Consider the following 22,777-nt stretch of genomic DNA (forward strand, 5'->3'; position numbering starts at 1 on the left):
CATCAACCTGGGGAACATTCTACGACAAAGAAACAGAAAAGAGTCACATTTAAAATCTTTGTTGCACTTTTAAATTGACACAAAGTTCAAATAAATGTGTGTGTGTCCTTTATAAATAAAAACTGTATTTATCAACACTTCTGCTTGAACATTTCATTTTAAAATTACATTTAAATTCACTTTCTCAACTAAATAGACATGACATTCTTTAAATCACTACATGTAATATTATACAAGTCCAAACAGGACAGACAGGACAATTAACCGTTTAATAGTAGCTGTTTTAACTTAAGTCAAAACTTTCAAACTTAGTCTAAAAGCAGTATTTCTTCTTCTTCTTCTTGTTTGTATCTACATGTGTCTAACTCGTGCATCATGTGTGGCAGCACCGAGAGCTGAAGGCTGCGAGCTCACAGTTCTACAACTCGGGTTATCACATCAAGAGTCGCTTTCCTTCCATTTGTTTTTCTATACGTTCATAAAAAAATCATTCATAGAATGTGATTCACAAAAACAGGTCTGGATATGAATATGTATTGTGTGTGTGTGTGTGTGTGTGTGTGTTCGCTTGCTTACAGCATTCTGGATGTCTATGGCGCCGTAGTATCCAGGGGGAGCGCCGTTGGCAGTGTTCTACAAGCACAGACAGAGAAATGAATGAATGAATGAACAGATCTATAAAGAAAACATGAGGGAGGGGAGAGAGAGAGAGAGAGAGAGAGAGAGAGAGAGAGAGAGAGACACAGGGACAGAGAGAGAGAGAGAGACACAGGGACAGAGAGAGAGAGAGAGAGAGAGACACACAGGGACAGAGAGAGAGAGAGAGAGACACAGGGACAGAGAGAGAGAGAGACACAGGGACAGAGAGAGAGAGAGACACAGGGACAGAGAGAGAGAGAGAGAGACACAGGGACAGAGAGAGAGAGAGAGAGACACAGGGACAGAGAGAGAGAGAGAGACAGGGACAGAGAGAGAGACAGACACAGGGACAGAGAGAGAGAGAGACACAGGGACAGAGAGAGAGAGAGACACAGGGACAGAGAGAGAGAGAGAGAGACACAGGGACAGAGAGAGAGAGAGAGAGACACAGGGACAGAGAGAGAGAGAGAGACACAGGGACAGAGAGAGAGAGAGAGACACAGGGACAGAGAGAGAGAGAGAGAGAGACACAGGGACAGAGAGAGAGAGAGAGACACAGGGACAGAGACACTGGGACAGAGAGAGATAGAGAGAGACACAGAGGGAAATGAGGATATTTTCCACCTCCTCCTGTTTGAAATCAATATAACACACAAAGCTGAAAGTTGAGGTGTAACTGGTGGTTTTGGTGAAACTTATACTCACAGCAGCTTCGACTTCTGTCGACTCCCTGAAACACAAAGTTGTCACATCATGATGAGAACGTTTCACAATGTGTTGGTGGATTCAAGATGCACAACTCTTCACTCACGTGGAGTCCGTGTCCTTGTCTTTCCTTCGTCCTGGGATGCCAAATGGTTTTCTCTTTCTGGGTTTGGCACCTAAATACAAAGAACAAAACATTTTTCAACCATGAATTAAAAACAAACAAAAAACAAATATGCTCTTGATCCCAACATCTGGAATAAGGGCTTTAACTTGCTTTACTGAAATGCAACGTGCAGTGTATTAGTCATAAATATTTCTGTTGAAACGTTTCATTGAGTAATAAGACTTACCTTCAGTGGCAATAGCTGCATTGCACTCCTCAAACTCAATGGGTCCTAATGAGACAAAAACTCTTTTAGGTTCATTTGGCGCGGAAAGGGTCAATGACCCACTGCTGTGAATGTACATCACGCAATATCCACACACACACTTTGACAGATACACAACATGCAGTCTGGCGTGCATCCATACACAGTGTGTACACAAACAGGGCTCGGCTGGTCCCACAGGGCAGACGGGGTCGACGGCGGAGTCAACTGTGTGTCTGGTGGCCCTCGCGGAGATGTGACACGAAGCGCCGCTCTACGAGCACAGAGTCTTCCTACAAAGCCCCACCTGGGACAGAAGAACCACTTCTAGAACTTCTCTGCGCTCACCGCGAACAGCAGTGAGTGTGCACGTCAATCAGAGAGATCCGGGAGTTTGGGCTGTTGGTGTTGTGTGATGTTAATATCTATTAGAAAGGGTGACACCTCAGCTACACGGTGAAACAAACTGTGTAACATCTGCATGAGTCCACGTGATCCACACGTTCAACTGTGACGTTAAACACACACTACGGCGCATACTACTACTACTACTACTACTACTACTACTACTACTACTACTACTACTACTACTACTACTACTACTACTACTACTACTACTACTACTACTACTACTACTACTACTACTACTACTACTACTACTACTACTACTACGCTTGTGTGCGACAGAGAGTTTAATGCCAATCAAAACACTTTGATTGGCGGGAGGGTCGGTGATGTCGTCGCAATCAGGTTCTCTTTCCTGCAGAGGACGCTCACAATCATTATCTCATTTGACATCATCTGTATTTAAATGCATTGGTTGGAGGTAATGTCAAACAAAGGCGATGAAAAAGGACCCAGAAAAAAAAGGGGAAATTACTGGAAAATGACACACGGCGTTCTTTATTGGAGCTCTGGGATGTTTAACAAATGCTGTGGATCTACGTAAGACCCAGGCAGAGCAGGAACTCTTTGCCGCTAGCATCCTGCGATTGCATCTGACAATATTCATGCGCACCGACTCCAAACAGCAGATGCATGAATATTACCTAAACCTGGGCAGACATTATGAACTGTTTAAACATCTCCCAAACAGACGGGCGCCTCCGCTTATACAGGGCGAGAGGTTTCTTTCCTTTCTACTCTCTGTGAGGGAAGCATGCAGTCACGCATGAGCGGAGAATGGTTCTTTTTTTTTTTTTAATTGCATATGCTTCACATGGCACTGGGAGTGGGAGTGGGAGTGGGAGCGGGGCGGAGGGGGGTTTGCGTGTCTGGCCCACCGCCAGTTGACAGCTCAGCTGGATATCGTTGAACACTCAGAACCCCCCTGCCTCGCAGCGTGTCACTTTGGGATTGTTTCCGCAATAGAAAGTTTATTCAACCTCTCTCTCTCTCTGAAGGCACTGGACCGGCCATCCGTTCAGCTGTTTAATCAGGGGGCCGACAGGTTATTGTTCTGACAGGGCCGGGGCTGCTGCGCAATCCCTAATGAACAGCTCGATACGAAGAGGAATTTTCTGACCGTTTTTTTAAGCCTCAATTAATTCTGCTGTCCAAACAAATGAAGGCCGCCACTCCTTGGACGCAGCGTCTGCATACGGGGGGGTCACCGTTTGTGTACACACAAACACAGCAGAGGTGAACCCTTTGTGTCTGCGACCCCCGGACGTAATGCTGCACAAGTACGGGGGCCGAGCGGAGTCACTGGAGGATCTAAACACACCGATTCATACCAGCAAAAGCTAAAAATAGTTATAAAAAAAATCAAGCTCCAGAGCAACAGCTGCTGAAAGAGGAGCGAACTAACAATGAAGGCGCTGCGAGTGTGTGTGTGTGTGTGTGTGAGAAAGAGGGAGGTGGGGGGGGTGGAGCCAAAAAGGGTCTGAGGAGTATTCCCTTGATTATTGTGGCATGGCAAAGTTTACACAAGAGTCATTGTTGAGCTCTGACCTCCTGAAAAGGTTGGTTCTGCCTGCTTAGTCTGTGTCACATGCTCACTGGAATGCCAAGCCTGCCTACCTTTACAGCAGATTACTGTGATCGACTCTGATGGCCCTCTCGTACTTCTAATTGCCCCTCTCGATACGGCCCTCCCCTCCCTCACAAGGAAGGGCCCGCTCACCTCATTTATTTACTCACACCACAACCCCCCCCGACAAACATTGGTTATTAGCATTGAAACGTATACTCTCTTGTGGCTTACCTGGTCTCTCTTTGCCCGTTCCTTTGCTCTCCGCCAGTTTGTGTATCAAGCTCTCCACTGACGTGTTCTCAATGTTCCTCACAAATTCAGTGTGGACCTAAAAAAAACAAAAAACAAACATTCATTTATTTCTGAGAAAGCACATGGGAAAGAAAACAAGGTTAAATGTACACAGTTAGTTCGATTTATTCGTCATTTATATTCCCTGCAATCAATTCATGAAAACGTTTGTTTTGGCTCGTTTACCGTGAAACAGAAAGTGTTTCTGAACTTGGTGTTTAACCAGGTGGGATGAACTACATATCCCAGAAGTCACCAGCAGAGACGGAACTACACCCGGTAAATATTGTGTTGCGGCTCGCCGTGCTCTGAGCCCGACGAGAAGAATGAGACGGTTCTCATTTGTTGGTGGATTCCAGCCATGTTTGTGAAGGGAAAGTCGAGCTGGGCAATACATCAATATTATTTCAATTTCAGGATATTAGACTGGATATTGTCTTTCATTTTGGATATGGTAATATGGCATAAGTGTTGTATTTTCCTGGTTTTAAAGGCTGCATTACAGAGATGTAATGTTCTGACTGTTATTGTTTGCCTTTACCCACTTAGTCTTTATATACTCATTACTGATGATTAATTATAATACATTTTATTGTGTTTGGTTAAACAATATCGTGGTATTTGATTTTCTTATTACTTGCACAGACTGAATCCTGTCAGCTACATATATTACTGTGTTAATGTGTTTATGGACAATTTAAAGATGCACTAAGAGAAATCCTTTGAGCTCCAGGAGACGCACAAAACACTTGTTTGTTTTTTAAAAAGTTTATCAGAAGTAGTCAGGAAGTGTTGCAATAGTCTTTACTGCACACGTCAATCTGTCTTTGGTGCACCAGTAAATATTTTTTTCATCGTAAGTGATTAAACACATGAAATGCTCATCCTTAGCTGGGGGACCTGCAGTTCAGTGCTCAGTAACTCTTGACTCTTACGTCTTCTGTCATGTCAGATCATACGTGTAAAGATTAGCGTCACGTGTCGAGTGTTCAGTGCGATTTGTTTCAAGATATGCAGGGAGACAAACGCCGTCTGTTGCTATTAATTGCGTGTGTGTGTGTGCTGAGGGGGAAGTGAACGCCATGTATGGACGCGGGGATGAGGAACATTGGCTGACTGTGCCATCTCACCGAAACCATTTAGATGTGCGTGATACTGTAAGCGCAGAGCGGCTCCACTATGAAACACACACACACGCAAACACACACAATATGTGTCTGCGCCCCCCCCCCCCCCACACACACACACACCCCTGTGGCGAGGTGGAGTGCATTAGCCTTCTGTGCCCTGGCAGGAGAGGATGTTGTGGGGGCGGGTGGGGGTCTAGGTGGGTGTGTGTGGGGGCAGAGGGGAGGTATGCTCAGAGCAGCACACGCGATCAGTCAGGTGCTGTTGCCCTGACGGAGGGCAGTAATGCCATCAACCTGCGTGCCCTCCTCGCCACACACACACACACACACACACACACACACACACACACACACACACACACACACACACACACACACACACACACACACACACACACACACACACACACACACACACTTACAAAAACAAACACAGCACGCAAACCTAACAGCCACACCTGCCCATCGTGCGAGTTCAAAGACTCTCTGCTGCTCCTTCCTGTTGAACCCATCTATAAAAAGGTATTTTTTCCCAGCAGGCGCTCTGAGCGTCAATAGAAGCTGCTAACGCAGCTACAAAGACATTGTTTACCTTCAGCTTGTCTGCCTCCCTCTTGCCTGACCCGTATGCGATAATAAAATTCAAGGTCCCTCACAAGCTGCTTTTGAAGAGTGTTTATCAACCAAATCACAATTTCTCAGTCTGCTCGGGTTCTCCTGGTTCTCCAATGCCGTGGCTTGGCTCAGCAACAGGCAGCAGCACTGCCCGTCTCCTGCTCAGCAGCAGGAACCGTGGGGCTGGATAACCTGCGGTAGCCTGTCGCTGCACCTTCTTTCCAACTCGCCGCACGAGCTGCAGGCCGGTTGGAGGTCCCGTCAGTGGAGCCGCGTCGCCCTCTGCAGGCGGCGAGAGAACTGCAGCGACCATCAGAACACAGCAGACGAACGAGAGCGCAGCAGCAGAGTGCAGTTAGGCTCGACTTATTCTGTGTGGCGCTGGTAAGTATGATTGCTGGATAAATAAATGGAAAAGGAAATCTCTAGTTGACCTTGAATACCGATTAATACGCTCGCGAATGATGTTTGAAAGCCTTCACGGTCGGACTTGATCGAACTTGATGCCGTTTCCCCAAAACCTAAACACGCTCTCCCAGAAACAACACACGGCCGCGCGGCACGTTTAGCTAGCAGACGCAGCTTTTTGGCAAGTGTTTCGACTTCTGGAGGTGTTTGAGATCGACTGAGAGGGAGTGTTGATCAGCTTTTAATTGCTCGGCATAAAAGGCTGAATGGACCACTTCCTGGTTCTCAGTTAAACGATTAGCGAGATCAAAGACGACACGAATTGATATGACACACAGTGAACCCAATGAGCGGCGCCTCAGGACAACAAGACACCTACTCCACCCACAGGAATGTTCGAGAGCACACGTGTGTGTGTGTGTGTGTGTGTGTGTGTGTGTGTGTTCGCACTCACCTCTCCGATCTGGATGTGCGTTTCGTCGACGGACCGCGAGTACGACTGAATGATCTCCTTCATGTGGAGAATGTGGTTTTCTTCAATGTCTTGGAATTTCTGGAACACAGGACGAAGGCGGTTAACGACGCGGCGATGCAACAAACGTATTCGTGTGCAAAACAAATCTGCAGTTCGTGGCGTCAAGTGTCATTAAACAGGCACGAAAACATGGAGCTCGGGACGAAAAGGCCGCCGAGGAAACTTCACTTCCTTATTCTGTCCCAGCCACTTCCTGTGTGTCTGTTTGGGTGGTCTAGGCAGCTCAGACACACACACACACACACACACATTGACGGCGGTTCACTTTGGCTTTGAGCAGAAGTATGGTGTAGATCACAACTTAAAATGCCAGTGTTTACTTCCACTTAAGTCTGACTCTGGGCTTCTGGGGTTAACCGAGGAGAATGAGCATAAATAACCATAAACTGGAAAATCAAAAGAGAGAAGATCTCACCACAAGCACACGGGGTAAAGAGCCACTCGCTACAGAGACGTGCACACAAATGAGACTTGTCATATTCACACACAGACACACTCGGGACAAAGAGAACACACATGTCGGAGCCGCGGTGATGTCAGAGAGCACATGTGTTCAGTGTTTATAACTCATGTCCACATGTGCTGCGTTCGAGACGAGCCGTAGACTGTGATGTCCCGGGGAAGTATAGTGCTGCAACTCCGCTTTCTCTTAGGGGGGGGGGGGAACAAAAACAAACGCTGGGCTAACTGGAACCATTTCTGGTGGCGGAGCTGCTGCGGCTCGGGAGGATATGGAGGCCAAATTCTGTTGATCTGATTTTAATTTGGAGTTTATCTAATCAGGCCTTCAGATGGATCCAATCAGGGCTTTCCACAACGATTCCGTTACGGAGGAACAAACACAATCTGGAGATGATACAGGGCACGCACGAACACACACACACACACACACACACACACACACACACACACACACACACACACACACACACACACACACACACACACACACACACACACACACACACACACACACACACACACACACACACACACACACACACACACACACACACGAGAGAAGATCACGATACCTGTGCGGTTTCTGCCATCTTCTGTTCAAACTCTGACTTGGCTGCAGCATATTTCTCCACATAGGACTTGTAGGTCTCTGTGGCTTTTTTGGCTTTCACTCCAGCCTGCGAAAAAAAAACATAAAACAGACAAGATAAATGGCCGTCGTCAGTTCATGCACCGTACACACTGGCGCTTGTGTTTTCCCGGATCAACTGACAAATCAGACGAGAAACCGAGCTCCACTTAACATCTGAAGGCTGAGAAGCTTTTGGGGTTAAAGTTTCTGTATAGACTGGAGTGTTACGGCACTTCATCATGCCTTATTACCATACCACGACTATGTGTGTGTGTGTGTGTGTGTGTGTGACCTCCCACCTTGTCCACATCTCTCTGGGTGGCCCCCTCTTTGCGGAGGCGCTCCTGCTCCACAGTTTTGGCGTTGTAGATCTCCTTGGACTTCAGCAGGGCCTGCGAGGTGGTCTGGATGTTCTGCACGGCCTCCAGGGTGGACGCCACCTCTTCTTTTGTCTGACAACACACAGACGCCTGGTACAGTGACTCCGCCGCCGACGGGCTGAATAATACGTGCACGTGCCCCTCGTTGCTCTCTAACCACGGAGTTGAATCTTGTGTAGTTTGACGGTAACTCGGCGCAACACTTGTCCTGGGATCCCCGTGTTCATTGTGACTTAATGATGAAACAACAGACACAATCTCAGCGTAGACAGAGGTTCTTTATTGCTCTTATAAAACACGATCGCAGTCCCTCGCTTTCATTCTGCAGCATGTGACACACAACTGTTGCACATGAGGAAGCTGTTAAAAGCTATTTGGCGGCTGTTGTAAAAAATGCATAAAACTCTGGATTCATTGTGAATAGATTCTTTCCGTCTGTATCGCTCTTCACACCGACTTACAGCTCGGACACGGAGAACAATAACATTCCATATCATGCACAATATACATTTCCTATTTTAGTTTCTGTTAGGCACGGGTGTTATTACGACCTAAATACACTTTATATGTTGATTCTTGTGCTGTAGAAGACTTTTTATGACATCATTAACTTACTCTTGTTGCTTTTCTATTTTGCGCTGGTGTCAGCATTACTTCTTGTTCGCTTCATGCTAATTTAACCAATCATTCATTCATGTTTATAGTTGTACTCTGTTGTTTTTCTTCTTCTTCTGTTGTAATCTTGGATGAATCTCTGGCACAAGAATTCCCTTCATAATAAAGTTCTATCTCATCGATGTTTTTATGTTGAAGGACTAAAAAGAGAGCGATCATCGAGCTTGGTCGTTTGTTTTACTCGTCGTCGTCTCTGAACCCTTTTCCTTCCTCATTCTGACATGAGGAAGAACATGGTAGAAGACCAGTGGAGTGAAATCACGGACACATTCTGAGCAGCCACTCCCGGGCGCGTGTTTACTTTGTGTTGCTCACACCGCTTTCACTACGGCAAGCGCTGGAGCTGCAAGTTAGCCAAGAAACACAGAGCGCAGAGGAGAACAGGGAGTGGAGGGAAGTGACGGAGAGACACTGCGACGGCCTTTGTGTCAGGCTGAAAGCACAAACACAACTCCACTGATTCCAAGCTCCTCTTTGCCTTTGTGTTCTGTGGCTTCGTGCATGAGATGCGAGCTGATGGAGTCTCAGCAGAGAGGAGATATAGAGAGCAGCGAAGTGTTAGAATGGCACTGCACGCTACGGTCTCTCAGGAAGGAATCAACGATTAAACAATTGCCTTCTCCAACATCTTTCCCAGGGACAATAACGAGAGCGTAAAACAGCAAAGAGGGGAGAGCGGATCTACATTTAAACGGTTCGTTTCCCTCAATGAGGACGAACTTGTGGCAACTCTGGAGCCGCAAACTACCAAATGATAATTGGACGTTCGTGGGAAGGAGTGACAGATTGGAGGTTTTTTTGGGGTACTGTCAAGTTGTCATAAATTGCGTGTGTTAAGACAACGTTAAACATGTGATTCTCCATCTCCTTACCTTTTTGTGTGCTTTGGCCTGCTCCTCCACATACTTCTGGACCTCTTTCATGAGCTCCTGTAGTTTCTTCACCAGCTCCATGTGACAGCTGGCCAGCTTCTCCGTTGAGGTCTTGAACACATCCCACACCGGAGCAAACGTCCTGGAGGGGGGGGGGGGGGGGGGGGGGGGGGGCGACACGTCAGAGGCCAGGACGCCGGCAGCACCCTCTGACATTCATTCATTCATTCATTCTGCTCTTCAGAAAACTGGGAAAGCTGTTCACACTCACCCCAGCTGAGAGAAGTTGCCAGCTGACTTGGCAAGTTTGGTCATGGACCTGGCGTAGGCTTCTTCAATCGTGCTCCTAGGACAGAGCGCAGACACACACACTTCATCATGAATGATCACAGACAGCGCTTCAACTCAACAGCATCGTACGTCAATCATGATAAAAGACATTTATAGCGTGACCAAGTTTTTCCAAAGTATTTGCAACTGTGTTAAGGCTCCAACGGGGCAAGTCACGACACAAGTGAAGCCAAAAACACCCGCTTAGAACGTGCAACAGGAATGTTTGACCACACGCGCCGTGTGTGGGCAGACACGTGTGGCTTGGCTTGTGATTCGTTCATAAACCACACGTCCGAGCTGACAAGAGTATGAACGCTGGAGTGCTTTCAATGCCCTGCTTCTCTTTGTATTCCTTCATTCTGCAGCCAAGTGACAGGAGTCAAAAATAAAGAAAAGGAAAGAAAGAAAAACTTGCAGCAGTGTTCTAGTGGAAGCCTGAATTATGCACGACTCATTCAGCTTCTCTCTGCAGTCACGTCACAGGAGCGAGGTCAGCCAGGGGGAACCAGGACAAACGTGCACACACACACACACACACACACACACACACACACACGGGAAAACATCCAATGGAGCACAACAACACAGAGGATGCGACAAGCTAGAAATGCATTCTATGCTACATTCACACTTCAGTTTATTTTCATAAGCATATTTCAAACACAGACAACGTGCCGGGAGACAACTCTGCCTTTCAAAAAGCTTCCGAGTGTTTGTACTGAGTGTTTGTACTGAAGTTAAACTGTGTGTAGGGAGCTGCAGAGTGTTGCTCTTCTATAATATTCGACACACAAAGCTTCAGATGACGTGATTTAAGAAGATCTCAGACTGATTGTAGTTCTGTGGGCTGAGATCGCATGAATTACAGAACCTCTGTTATTCTATGTGGATGTGACAGACAGACCTGAGACAGACCGTCAATCACACTGTTGTCTTGATATGAAGGTTCCCTTTGGACCTTGGAGACAGTAGCTTGACCAAGATATTCTTTAATTCTTTAAGAAATAAATCTTAAAAGACTCAAAGTTCAAATTTTTCTTTTTTCGTATACTATCTGCTACGATGGTATACTTTGATAACTAGTGTGTAGTGCAAACCACTAGTTGGTTTGTCGTATGACGCTGTGTGAGGTGACAGTACGAGTATGTGAACCTTGATGTTAAGATTATTCTTCTTCTTCGGGTCCCGTGTTTTAAACTGGAGGAGGTTCTCTGTGGTCTAAAGGGTGTTGAGTAATGCCCACTGAGAATAAAAGAAGAAGTGAAAGTGAAACAGCAGCGTGCTGATAGTGCAGATAACTGTGACAAAGCAGCTGCAAGAGATTTCACGGATGTGTGTTTGTCTCTTGGACATTTATAATGTCGTTTCAGCCTGACATTGATTTTGGGAGACGGTCCCTGGTTGTCAGATACTGGGAGCATATTGACTCAGTGCACAGAGCTTCTCTCTCCACCAGAGGGAGTCAGAGTGCAGTTTACCAGAAGAGAAGAAACATGCCATCAGTCCATGAACTTAACCCCCAAACCAGCCTGTGAAATCGAGTAAAGATTCCTCTCAGCAACAGAAGAAATGATGTTACATTCATCTGCCTCCTTCATCAACGATGTGTTGATTCATTTACAGGACAAACAGCAACGTTCCTGCAACGGTTAATATTTAAGCAAAGTGAAACGCTGAAAGATGATTCATCGAAATGAGTGTGAACGGGTTGAACAGCGACGGTAAAGCGTTGCATCATAAGCATCGCTCGGCTACAGGAACTCTTCAAAGAGTCCTTTAGGAGCCGCTGCAAACATAGAAACACCTGAAAATATGCGGTTACAGGTAGGGCTGGGCGATATGGCCTAAAAAAAAAATCTCCGATTTTTTTACAAAAAATCCGATTCACGATTTAAATCGATTTTTTTCCCCCAAAATTTTTTGCAGATGACAGAAGCTGTTGAAAACAATTTTTTCTTTTATTTTGTGATGATTTTCCCAAGTAGGTTGATAAAAATAAAGTGCAAACAAAACCTGAACATTGTAGAAAGGTGCCTGTAGTATACAAAAAGTATTTGGTCACTCTTTTGTTTGCCTGAATCATTTAAATATAAAATTAAATTAAACATAACATTAAATGGCATTAAATAGTAGCCTTCCATTGTAAACAACTGTGCAAATGTAACTTTTTACAGTAAGCTTTTCTAACTGAATACACTGATACAAACACAGCATGAAATAAAATGTATATGACCCTTTAACATTCACATTTTCAAAAGTGCAACATCTGATCTAACATCAACATAACATATTTTGCACAGTAAATAAGTGCATGTAAACAAAATCAAGTGCATTCACAACATAACCAACAGTATTAAACAGTAGTGCATGTTTTTTCTAAATATTTTTTGCCAGGAAGACAAGCCTGTCTACTACCTCTGGCTTCAGGCATGCACGGTGGCATGTAACAATGCCCCCCCCCACACACTGAAAAGCCTCTCAGAGGGGGCACTTGTAGCTGGCACAGAGAGGTATTTCTTTGCTAAAGTACTTAGCCTTGGAAAGTTAAGTTGGTGACGCTTCCACCAGTCAAGTGGATCGGTGTCTGGGTCAACCTGCTGGACCACAGGTCAGTTGTTGCGGAGTAGAATGACATCCCCTCCAGCTCCGCAGAGATCCTTTGGCGTGTACTATTGTACAGCCGAGGCAAGGCAACGTCAGAAAAATGTTTACGGCTTGGTAGCACGTACCTGGGGTCCAAAGCTTTGAGACGGTGAATAAACCCCGGCTTTTCCACGGTGTATATGGGCACCATATCTTTTGCGATATACATCGCGACTGCATCCGTGATGGCTTTCCACCGGGCACTCTTCTTCTCATGCGGAGTACAGTTGGTGAATGTCTCCAAAATGCTGGGTTGTTGTTGTGAGGTGGCGGCGGCGGCGGCCAGCAGTGAAGCTGCTGGCCGCCATTGTTTTAGTTTGTAAACAATGCGCGCGCACTCTACTACGGGAAAAAGGGGTGGGGGCGATTTTCTCGATTTTCAATAAAACACATCGCCTTAAAGCACACATTCGAATTAATCGATTAAATCGATTTATCGCCCAGCCCTAGTTACAGGTTCAAGCTTCTTTCACAAAGAGGGTAAGTTTGCAAAGCATCCTCACTCCTCCAGCACCATGTACCTTCAGTCCCAATGTTGCACGTGTTACACAACTGCTGTTTATTCTTCTGATGAATATGGAGAACCTCCTCAAGAGATATTCATCTTGATGTTGGCGCTAGAGCTGAAAGGACACGCTCCTTCATTTACTAGTTTATCAACAAAAGAAAACTAGTTTTTACTCGTACTTTTTAAAACAATAGCGGCGCAAACATACTAAACACTTCTTAAATGTGAGGATAACTGCATTAGTTTGTCATATGTCATATATATAGTTAGGGCTGGTAAACCTTCAGAGTATCGCAGGTATGAAGTAGCATCGAACCTTCTTCAGTCAAACGATACCCGCAGTCGATCCTTTTTGTACCTGGATCGAGAAAATAAACTGCTATTTGTATGTTTTTTCGTGTATTTAATGTGATCGGCTCACCGCTACCACAGCAGCCCACGGCGGGCTGAAGTGGAGTGTGTGGTGTATTTGATGGTGTCGGCACTTCAGCGTGCCAAGACGCCACCGGAATGTTTGAAAGTATTGCTGTACTGAATGCCTCCGCTCACATGATGCGTGCTGAATGAAGTAGAAACCCGAAAGGTATCAGGTGAAGTACTCCACTGGTAGAGGTATACATATCAAACAAATACACGTTAAGCACTTTGGGAACGACTGATTTAAGGGTACTGGTATCGTACTCCAGCCCAAACGATAATGTGAATATCTTTCGGTTTCATCGACTAAACCATTAATCGATTAGTAGCAACATAAAACAGGAGATACATGACATCATAGTGAGTCTCAGTCTCAGATGAGGATGAGGTTACTTACTAAAAGGCACACTACAAGGAAGTCCCTGTGCCAACTTTGAAGTACATTTAAAGAGCAGGAAACAGGTCAGACACGTATTGAAGAAGCAGACACCTTAGAATGGGTTCACGACGTCGCCCTGCCTTGCATGCACTGATTAACATGATAACTATTTAGAAATGGCCGCCCTCTTCAGAACAGACTACCGGGTCTTACCTTTCTCTGATGAAGTCCGTCAACTCCTTGGAGGAAATCTGGCCATGCTTCATGTTGTGGTAGAGCACGTCAAAGCCATTGTTTTTGTCACCCTGCATGTCAGAGACAACAAAGATGGATGCAGACAGATCAGTCAAAGGAGGAAGTCAAACAAACACAAAAAACAACACACCAAATACCGTGAGGGCTTTTTCTACGAGCAGCATCCTCATCGTCCGCATTGCTCCCAGCTGCATCCGCAGCAGCCTCTGGTCAACCACACTCATCTTTGCCATGTTTCAGAGGAACGGACATTCATAAAAACCGTGCAACTGGTGCAAGGATCGCGCGTACAACCAAAGGTGTGAGAGGAAAACGGTGCGTGTGTGTGGCCGTTACCATGCCGACAGGTGTCCAGTTGCACTGACGCGTCTAAAAGATGCAGGTAGCTCTGAATAATTGATATGAATGAAAAATGTCGGGTTTACGTTGAAGAACATGTTGTGACGGCCTGCTGCTGCGAGTGATTCATGTACTGATTGTTGAAATACTAAACGATGGTTTAAACAGCACACACATTCATGAACTCATTCAAAGGACAATATCACAACCGAATAAAGAAATCCCTCTCTCTCGCTCGATCAGAAAGCTTCTTCCTGTATCAGAAACAGCCCGATACATCTCACTGTAGCTCATAGCAGACATTCAGATAGCTCTGAATTTGAGGAAATTTAGAAACATGAAATAGTTTGTCCACTAGAAAGCACCGACAAGTTGATATTGTCAGCTGTAGAATTAAAACACAAAAACAAAACAAAGGGGACTATTGGCAGACATCTTGTTGTCAATTTATTTCTCAAAACTCCCAAATATGCACACGTATGAGCATGAAGTATGAGCTGCAAACATCGAGTACGGGTCGAGCTCCATCCCGCACGATGCCTGTCTGAACTCAAACTGTGAGAGGAATCCATCAGACACAGCATCGCATAATTAACTCTATTCATGAACTTCATGGGGCCTTTGTTCAGATGACTTTGATGGGTTCTCTGCAGAACTGCAGGTTCTCAGTGCAGTTGACAGGTCAGCTGCACTGAGGTCAGCAGCAGTAAGTGGCCTCCACTCCACACGTTACTGTTGACGCTCCTTCAACAACCAAAAACGCCTTCTCGTCACTTCTGAGAAGATAAGAAGAAGAAACACTCGACTTCCTCGTCGGCCTATAGGCTGGTTCTTCAGTGAGGGAGGAAGACACAGACATCCTGGCTTGAAGCTCAGAGGTTCACAGATGAACTGAGAGGACAGACAAACTTCAACATGACCGAGCTGCTGTCCCACAGATTACAGCAAAAGCCTCTGAATCAAAGGCTTTGATCGTAATAGTTGTCGTGAATTGCGTTGATCGGCATGATAGTGCCGCTGTTCACAGCAGATCATCCTCAGTCTTGTCTGATCTGCAGGCCAACTGTGTTTCACCTCAACCCGAGACTGAACCGGATGCTTCCTGGTTCCTGGAGCGATCCGCCGTCAGCAGTTTCCACAGCGTCAGGACTAAATCCTTGTTTTTCCACTTTGACAGAGATGAAAGGTCAGGACGCTTGTGTCACACTGAAGCTCAGCGGTAGCTCTTTGTTGACAGAGCAAATAGATAGTTATGAAGGGAAGCGTCTCTCTGCAGGCTGCAGTCCGTCCCAGCCAGCAGACCACTGACATGCACTTCCTGTTGCAACGGGATAACAAAGGTTCAGCAGCAAACAGCGTGACATGCAAACTGCTGCGCGCATTATGCGTCAAGACAAGAAGGTGAGCACCAAACCACAGCAGTAAACCTGACATGACCTACACTGCACTGACCGACAAGGAACACAGAGGGGGACGCCCGTCGGCCAACCGCTCCACCAAACAGGGAAGTGACAAACCCACGGCTCCACGCGGAGCAGAACAGGAAGAGGCCGCAATCCGTGCAACGACTGCGCGGCTCGTGTGGAATGTGATAACAATGAAGACAAAAGAAAAGCAAAATAATCACAAACAGAAACAAACACAGGAAGCAGCTCAGGGCGTGTTTCCAGCAGGTTACAATGAAACGAATCCTACGAAGCAGTGGGCGGGAACGTGAAGACGCCGCCGTCAACAAACCTGAAATATCTGAGACTCGTGATCTAGTTCAGGATTGTACAACTGCATCTACGTGAGCAGCAATGAGTGTCCTCTGGACACTCATTGATGAACGCCTGCGTGCTCTGTGTTTAACATTGCAGCCACACATTGTGACATTGAGAGGTAATCATTGTGCTTGGATTTAGATGGAGGGTTGTTGTTGTTTTTAAGTCCCGGCCCCGCCCCAAAGGGAGGACGGCATGCCGAGAGGTTAGCACACATGTCAATCACACTTAGTTTGAGCAAAAGCACAGTTCGCAGCGGAGACGGCGTCCAACATAAAAAAAAGGAAGCGAGGGAGCAGAGTCGGTGCCAATAGTATCGCAGACAGAAACAGAAGAAGAACTTAGATCCCGGCCGCTGTGTCTGCTGCACAGACTCCAGGACACGGAGCGTCTTTGTGTGCTTTAGGCGGACAGATTAAAAAACACAGACGTAGGTAATAGCCAGGCAACCAGACGGCTTGCGTCATGGTTGAATGTGCACTAATGCGTTGGCTGGGAAGAGTGGCTTCACTCATAAGCACGGAGGAGGGGAGCGTGGATGGCAGCAGCAGTATATTATGACTTCAGGTTGTGTCGTGCTGTTTAGACTGGAACTGGTGTGTTCAGGGTTCATGGAACTCTAAACCGGATTAATGAATTATTAAGCAAACAAAAGCTTCTCAGAATAGATTCTACTCTCGTTGCTTCCACTTCTCCCCTGAACACAATTTCAAGGGACAGTTCAGAAACTATAGTTGCTTAAATGAAGCTGCTCACAACGAGAGCTGAGGAGTATCTTTGAGAAACCAGGTCATGATTTCTGCAATATTAGCACCTCAAGAGTTTGGAAAATCAGAGAACAGGCTGTTAAAAGAAACGGTATTTTTTTAAGCAAAAGCACAAAACGTTCCCTCGTTCTGCTTCTCCAACACGAGGACGTGCAGCTCGTCTGACTTCTGCGACAGTAAACCTGAAAGTCTTTACGCTGCTGTTCACACAAAACCAGCAGCTTGCAGACGTCGACGTTTTAATGTTCTTAAATGTTTTTAAATCTCCTTTTCTTTTGCCTTGTGTTTTGATGCTTTTAATGGTTTCATGTGAAGCACTTTGAATTACCTTGTTGTTGAAATGTGCTATACAAATACACTTGCCTTGCAGGAAGCTCTCTGGGAATGTTTCACTTTTCTCTGGTAGTTTAAGGAACAAACTAATTTAATTCACAACGAAAACAAGAGTACGTTTCAGCCCAGTTTGTCGTGTTGATCTTCTGTCTCGTCTTTGTCTACATGGATACAAAACAAACACTGCCCAGCTTTCTCACCGGCAAACACACTCTTATATCAACATATTATTTCAATAAACAAAGTATGAGACGCAGGTTTTATATCCAAATGGCTCGGCTCAAGTGTGTGCACCGTGAAGCCACGTCCAGAAAACACACCAGACAAAACACATTGACAATAACTGTCATTACACAGTAGTACGTACACACACACACACACACACACACACACACACACACTAAGAACCAGTTACATGGCTGACCTGTAACCTTAGAGGACTGATGAACAAAACCACAGCGCTGCAGTTTATCCTGTAACATCTGCCGGGCAGAGGAGGACAGGAATGCTCTGTGTGTTAGAGGAGAGGACCAGGTTCAACATCCTGTGTGAAGGAATCAAGTGCTGATGCCCGACAGGCAGTAATGCAACCCGGGACAGAGAGAGCTGGTTCATCTTTCAATATTATACCTTCTTCTTCTTCTTCTCACAATAAAAAGGTGAACGAAGCGCGAGTCTCTCAAACGTCCACTAACGTCAGTGTGCTGAGACCGGTATATATATACATATATATATATACATACATACACATACGAGTATTATCATTATCAATTAGTCAAGTAAGCATGGAAAACATCATAAATGTCGTTCACAATTCCTTAAAGTCCAATGGTGACGTCTTCAAATGACTTCTTCCGTCTGCAAACAGCCTGAAACCTTAAAAATATTCAGTCCACCATCGTAGAAGACAAAGAAAAGCTGCAAGTTCTCACAGCTGGACCTGGAGCATATTAGGAAGCATTGTTTGAAAATGGCTTAGTTTTCTCACAGTAAACAGCACTGGCGTCAAGTAACCTATATTTCTTATGTATGCATGTAAAAAACGATGCATTCAGTTCATCAAATCAACTTAAATATCACACATACGTCCCTGTTGAATCAAACATATCGGTATGCAAGCTGCTCAGTGCAACTACTTTACAAACAAACCTGTTTTCTCTTCATAGCTGGCAAAATAAAGTATTAGACGTGTCAGTGACTGCTGTAGGGTTGATGGTCTGTGCATTCATCACATAATGGTGCAAAATGTATCACAGCCTAAGTGTGCTTTGGGAAGTCTTGGTCGATAAATTTCCACCAGCAACTCGGTTCAACGGGAAACAAGAACCAGGATCAAGAGTGCGGCTGACATGACTCCTGCACCTTCAGGTAAGAGCAGTGGAAAGAAGAGTGACCGCACACGTCTCGCTGAGGGACTCGAGAGACGCCGAACAAGCCTCCCTCTCTCCAGACGGCCCGGAGCACAGAGGAGGGCAGACAGCAGCATGACATCACAGCGTCTGCCCCTCGGGTCATGTGAGCGGAGAGCTCCGGGAGCTGGTGTGTGCACAAGCCGGGCTTTGTTGGTGGTATGAACGTAAACATAGAGGAGCTTGACCGCGACTTACAGTCTGGCATGTGACATCAGGTGTGCGGCTACCGGATAAACCCAGAACAGGTTACACGCGAGCCACTAAACCGCCTCTAAACCTGGAGAACATGGAGGAGTTTAAGACAAAGCAGTGGAATCAAAACACAAGTTTTCTGTTTCAAGCAAAACCAAAAAGTCAACGTTGACCAAAACCTTTTCACCCCATTGCAAAAACTCAGCAAGACCTTCCTCTAAGAAAGGCAAAGATGGAGAGCGACATACACGGCAGCTTGTGTGAGGAAAATGCGTCACCATTGTCCATCTCTTCCTCCGACTTCACGCTTTGCTGTGTTATTGCGACACTTTGCATGTCAGACAATAATCCGTGGGAGTGAGACTGTGAAATCTGCACACAGTGGAGCTGTGAGACCCCCCACCCCCCCCCCCCCCCACACACACACACACACCATACAAACACCAGGGAGAAGAAGGCCATCCCGGGGCTGTTGGCTGCATCGACACTGTTTGCTCATCACACTGCCATCTTATTTTCCCATGACATGCTGAAGGCGAACAGACTCCACATTAAACAGAAGCTCTTCACAGTCATGAGCTTCTGGCTGCCGAATCTGAATATGCGGTGACCATTTTTAGTCACTCTGTGTTTTGTTAAAAGCTTTGTTACAGAAACCGAACTAAACTCTTAGGAACTAATCCACTGCCGGAGACACTTCAGCACATGTGGGGACAGTCACACGCTCATCAACAGGCCACAGTGAGCTTGCTTACTCGTACACATTACACACAGACAGAAAATAAAAAAGGGGAAATGGACATTTGAAACTTGCTCATAAATCTTGTGAGCGGAAACGTTTCAGCCAGTACATCAAGTGCTGCAGATTAAATCTGACGGAGAGACAAGACGACATGGCGGTGCCGAGTGTGTGTCTGCCAATACCTAAAGAGCTCTGTTATTCAGAGGAGGGTTGGATGTCGTCGACCTCAGAGATTCATGCCAAGATCACAAGAAACCAACAGAAATGTCTCCGCAGAGAGAGAGAGAGAGAGAGAGAGAGAGAGAGAGAGAGAGAGAGAGAGAGAGAGAGTGAGAGAGAGAGAGAGAGAACAGAGTGGAGACAGGTGTATACTGCGGCATTCTGGGCAAAAGTGAAGCCGAATGTGTGTGTGTGTGTGTGTGTGTGTGTCTGCTTGGTGATGATTTGTAGTCAAGTCAAAGCGAAATGGTTGCATCCTCTAATGCCAAGTGTGCGTTAGTGTGTGTGTGTGTGCGTGTGTCCTGCATGTTAAAAACACAGCTGATCTTTGCCCATCACTGGATTCTCTTGTGTCCCACTGCAGGGCACAAAGGGCAGATTGAAAAGTCAAGAGCGTCTCGGCTCGCCTCTCTTTTCCCATTTAGTTAATGATTAAGTCTCCTTTCAGAAGAAATTTGCTTTGACAGACAATTTTCAGGAACAAAGTTTGGTTTTATCAGCCCGGTTGTATAAGCAGGAGACTCTTTGCCACCCTGGAGCTGAGGTCATCCGAGGCAACAAAATAATACTTAAGAGCCGTGTTTCCCACCTGAGGGAAGACAGGAATGCAATAGGAATGGTGGCTATTTTACAGCACTTTATACTATTGCAACAGCCTAAAAAAAATACACACATGTCAAATTCTCATTCGGCACAGCAGCACTAAAACAATACTATATGTACAGGAAATATAATCTCAGCACTATATTTCCAAGAGCTGTAAAGACACATGCTCAGAGATTATTAACAGAGAAAAGCAATAACACCTGTATTAAAAAAGATCTCCCACATATAGTCATGACATTTACCTATGGCTGTAGTTAACCGACCAAAGAGACCAAAAGTATCTGTAACAGTTCAGATGACACAATATGAGACTGTATAAACATCCGAAACATGGCTCATACTTGCAACAGTGGCAAAAACATGACCCTAAATAGCAATAGCGCTAAAGAAAGTAGTGTTTTTGACTTTTAATAACAGGCTGTATGGGTTTAATGTTTCGCCAAAAGGAATAATATGACGAAAAAGACAGACAGGTTGGAGTTAAATATCAGTACAGTGGAGGAGCCGGGGTTTTATTATTCAACCTGCTGTGACATAGACTACCGTGGCCACGTCAAAACGGAAGAGAAATGACCTTTCGGGACGTAAATACACAACACAGTACACGGAGTAGTAGTAATACACGGAGTACATCGCTGGCTGTGTACAAATATATGAGCTAAATATCCAACACAGCGAGAGGGTGATTTTAAAAGCTGTTCTTTAATTTACGAAACATCTGGCCTCTCACTGAAACTTTGTTACGGAAGAAAAAATGACGCCAACGGCTATGAGTGACAGCCGAGGCGTCCAATGGCATTGGTGAAACTGACCATAAACATTCCAAGGAAGCCCGGGAGAGCCAATCAGCGGGGAGCAAAGGGGGGAGGAGGGGGGCTCTGTGAGGTTTCACGTTAGATGGGTTCAGAGGCCCAAACCCCCGGGGTGGCAAAATAATAAACGCCGAGGAAGAGTAACGATGGCCGGGGAGGCTGCTGACCGGAGTCCGGGCGGCACCGGACACCGCCGGTTCAAAGCCTATGTGAGCCATGACGGCTACCTCTGTAACGTCAACACTACTTGGCTGACATGAACATGGCAGGGAAGGGAAACACAGCAGGAGAATAATAACAAGGAATAGCAACCGGTGTGAACACCCGTGAATAAAAAGCACCACCTACCCAGAAATTCTCTAGGAAGTAGGGCGTTATCATCTTGTTTTATTCCTCTTCGCCGCAACTCTTAAAATTGGTTTTAATGCAACTTTTACAGCGAAATTCATCCACCGTCCTCCCCCCAGTTTCTGTTGCATCTGCCTTTCCCCGTTTTCGCTCCTCTCCCCTTTCTTCTCCCTCCCCATGTAGAGACTCCACCTCCGCTCTCTGCGTCTCTCCCCTCTGGTTTCTTCCCGTAGAATTGCAGTTTTTCGGCGAGCGAAACAGCGCTACCCGTGGCGGACAACAACCAAGGCTGAAATAAATATGTTGTAGTGTGAAGTACCTAACGTTATCTATTCATCTCTCATGCAGGTGTTGTGCGTTACATTAATTATTATATTGTATAATATAACGAGTTGACAGACATCTAGAAACTAGAGTAACTTCAATGTGATATGCTGTATTTTCATATTTACACAGCCTCCATTATATGAGTGCATTGCCTCTGCACAACCTTCCATGGGCCCATCCTGTGATGTCTGATAACTGCCATGCATCTTAAGAAATCTCTTATGCAGGGGAGGAGTAGTCTCAGGATACAAGAAGCACTTGATACCAAGCTTTTTAAGACCCATCATGGAACATTTGATTATAATCACAAACTACACCCACGTTGTGAAACCCAACCTGCACGCAAAGTCAAATGCAGCACTAAAATCTAAAGCTGGAATCCGTTAAGCCCTGAGCGAATGCCCGAACTGATACACGATATGGCAGATGTGCTTCCTCGACATCCGCCTTTCTACCTCCTCCGTGTTTCCTTGTATGTACATATTGTGCAGCTGCAGCAGGAAAAATGCCGAGAACATATACAAGACAAGAAATAATGTAAACAATTTATTGGAACATTGTACAGAATCAAGCAATGGTAACCAGTCACATCCACTATATCATCTTACAAATATTACAAAATTACTACAATACAATATAGATTCTTTGCATGATCCAAAATATTTGGTGGCCCCAAAAGTATTACTTTTTTTC

At 45.6% G+C, this 22,777-nt stretch overlaps 1 protein-coding gene across 1 annotated transcript in view; it reads right to left on the reverse strand.

Moving 5' to 3' along the window:
- fcho2 (FCH and mu domain containing endocytic adaptor 2) overlaps nucleotides 1–21,893 on the reverse strand; it is a 34,191-nt gene extending 12,298 nt beyond the window's left edge. The window contains exons 1-13 of the mRNA XM_079289354.1: nucleotides 21,758–21,893; nucleotides 14,183–14,274; nucleotides 9,961–10,035; nucleotides 9,690–9,831; nucleotides 8,062–8,214; nucleotides 7,704–7,808; nucleotides 6,589–6,687; nucleotides 3,922–4,018; nucleotides 1,698–1,742; nucleotides 1,451–1,520; nucleotides 1,345–1,369; nucleotides 577–633; nucleotides 8–19 (exon numbers count right to left, since the gene is read on the reverse strand). Of these exons, the coding sequence (XP_079145480.1) occupies nucleotides 8–19; nucleotides 577–633; nucleotides 1,345–1,369; nucleotides 1,451–1,520; nucleotides 1,698–1,742; nucleotides 3,922–4,018; nucleotides 6,589–6,687; nucleotides 7,704–7,808; nucleotides 8,062–8,214; nucleotides 9,690–9,831; nucleotides 9,961–10,035; nucleotides 14,183–14,274; nucleotides 21,758–21,790 (1,005 nt within the window). The 5' untranslated portion in view covers nucleotides 21,791–21,893. The remainder of the gene's footprint in view (nucleotides 1–7; nucleotides 20–576; nucleotides 634–1,344; nucleotides 1,370–1,450; nucleotides 1,521–1,697; nucleotides 1,743–3,921; nucleotides 4,019–6,588; nucleotides 6,688–7,703; nucleotides 7,809–8,061; nucleotides 8,215–9,689; nucleotides 9,832–9,960; nucleotides 10,036–14,182; nucleotides 14,275–21,757) is intronic.
- Nucleotides 21,894–22,777: the final 884 nt, after the last annotated feature.

The sequence above is a fragment of the Melanostigma gelatinosum genome, assembly GCF_949748355.1.
Source record: "Melanostigma gelatinosum genome assembly, chromosome: 18".
Lineage (NCBI taxonomy): Eukaryota > Metazoa > Chordata > Actinopteri > Perciformes > Zoarcidae > Melanostigma > Melanostigma gelatinosum.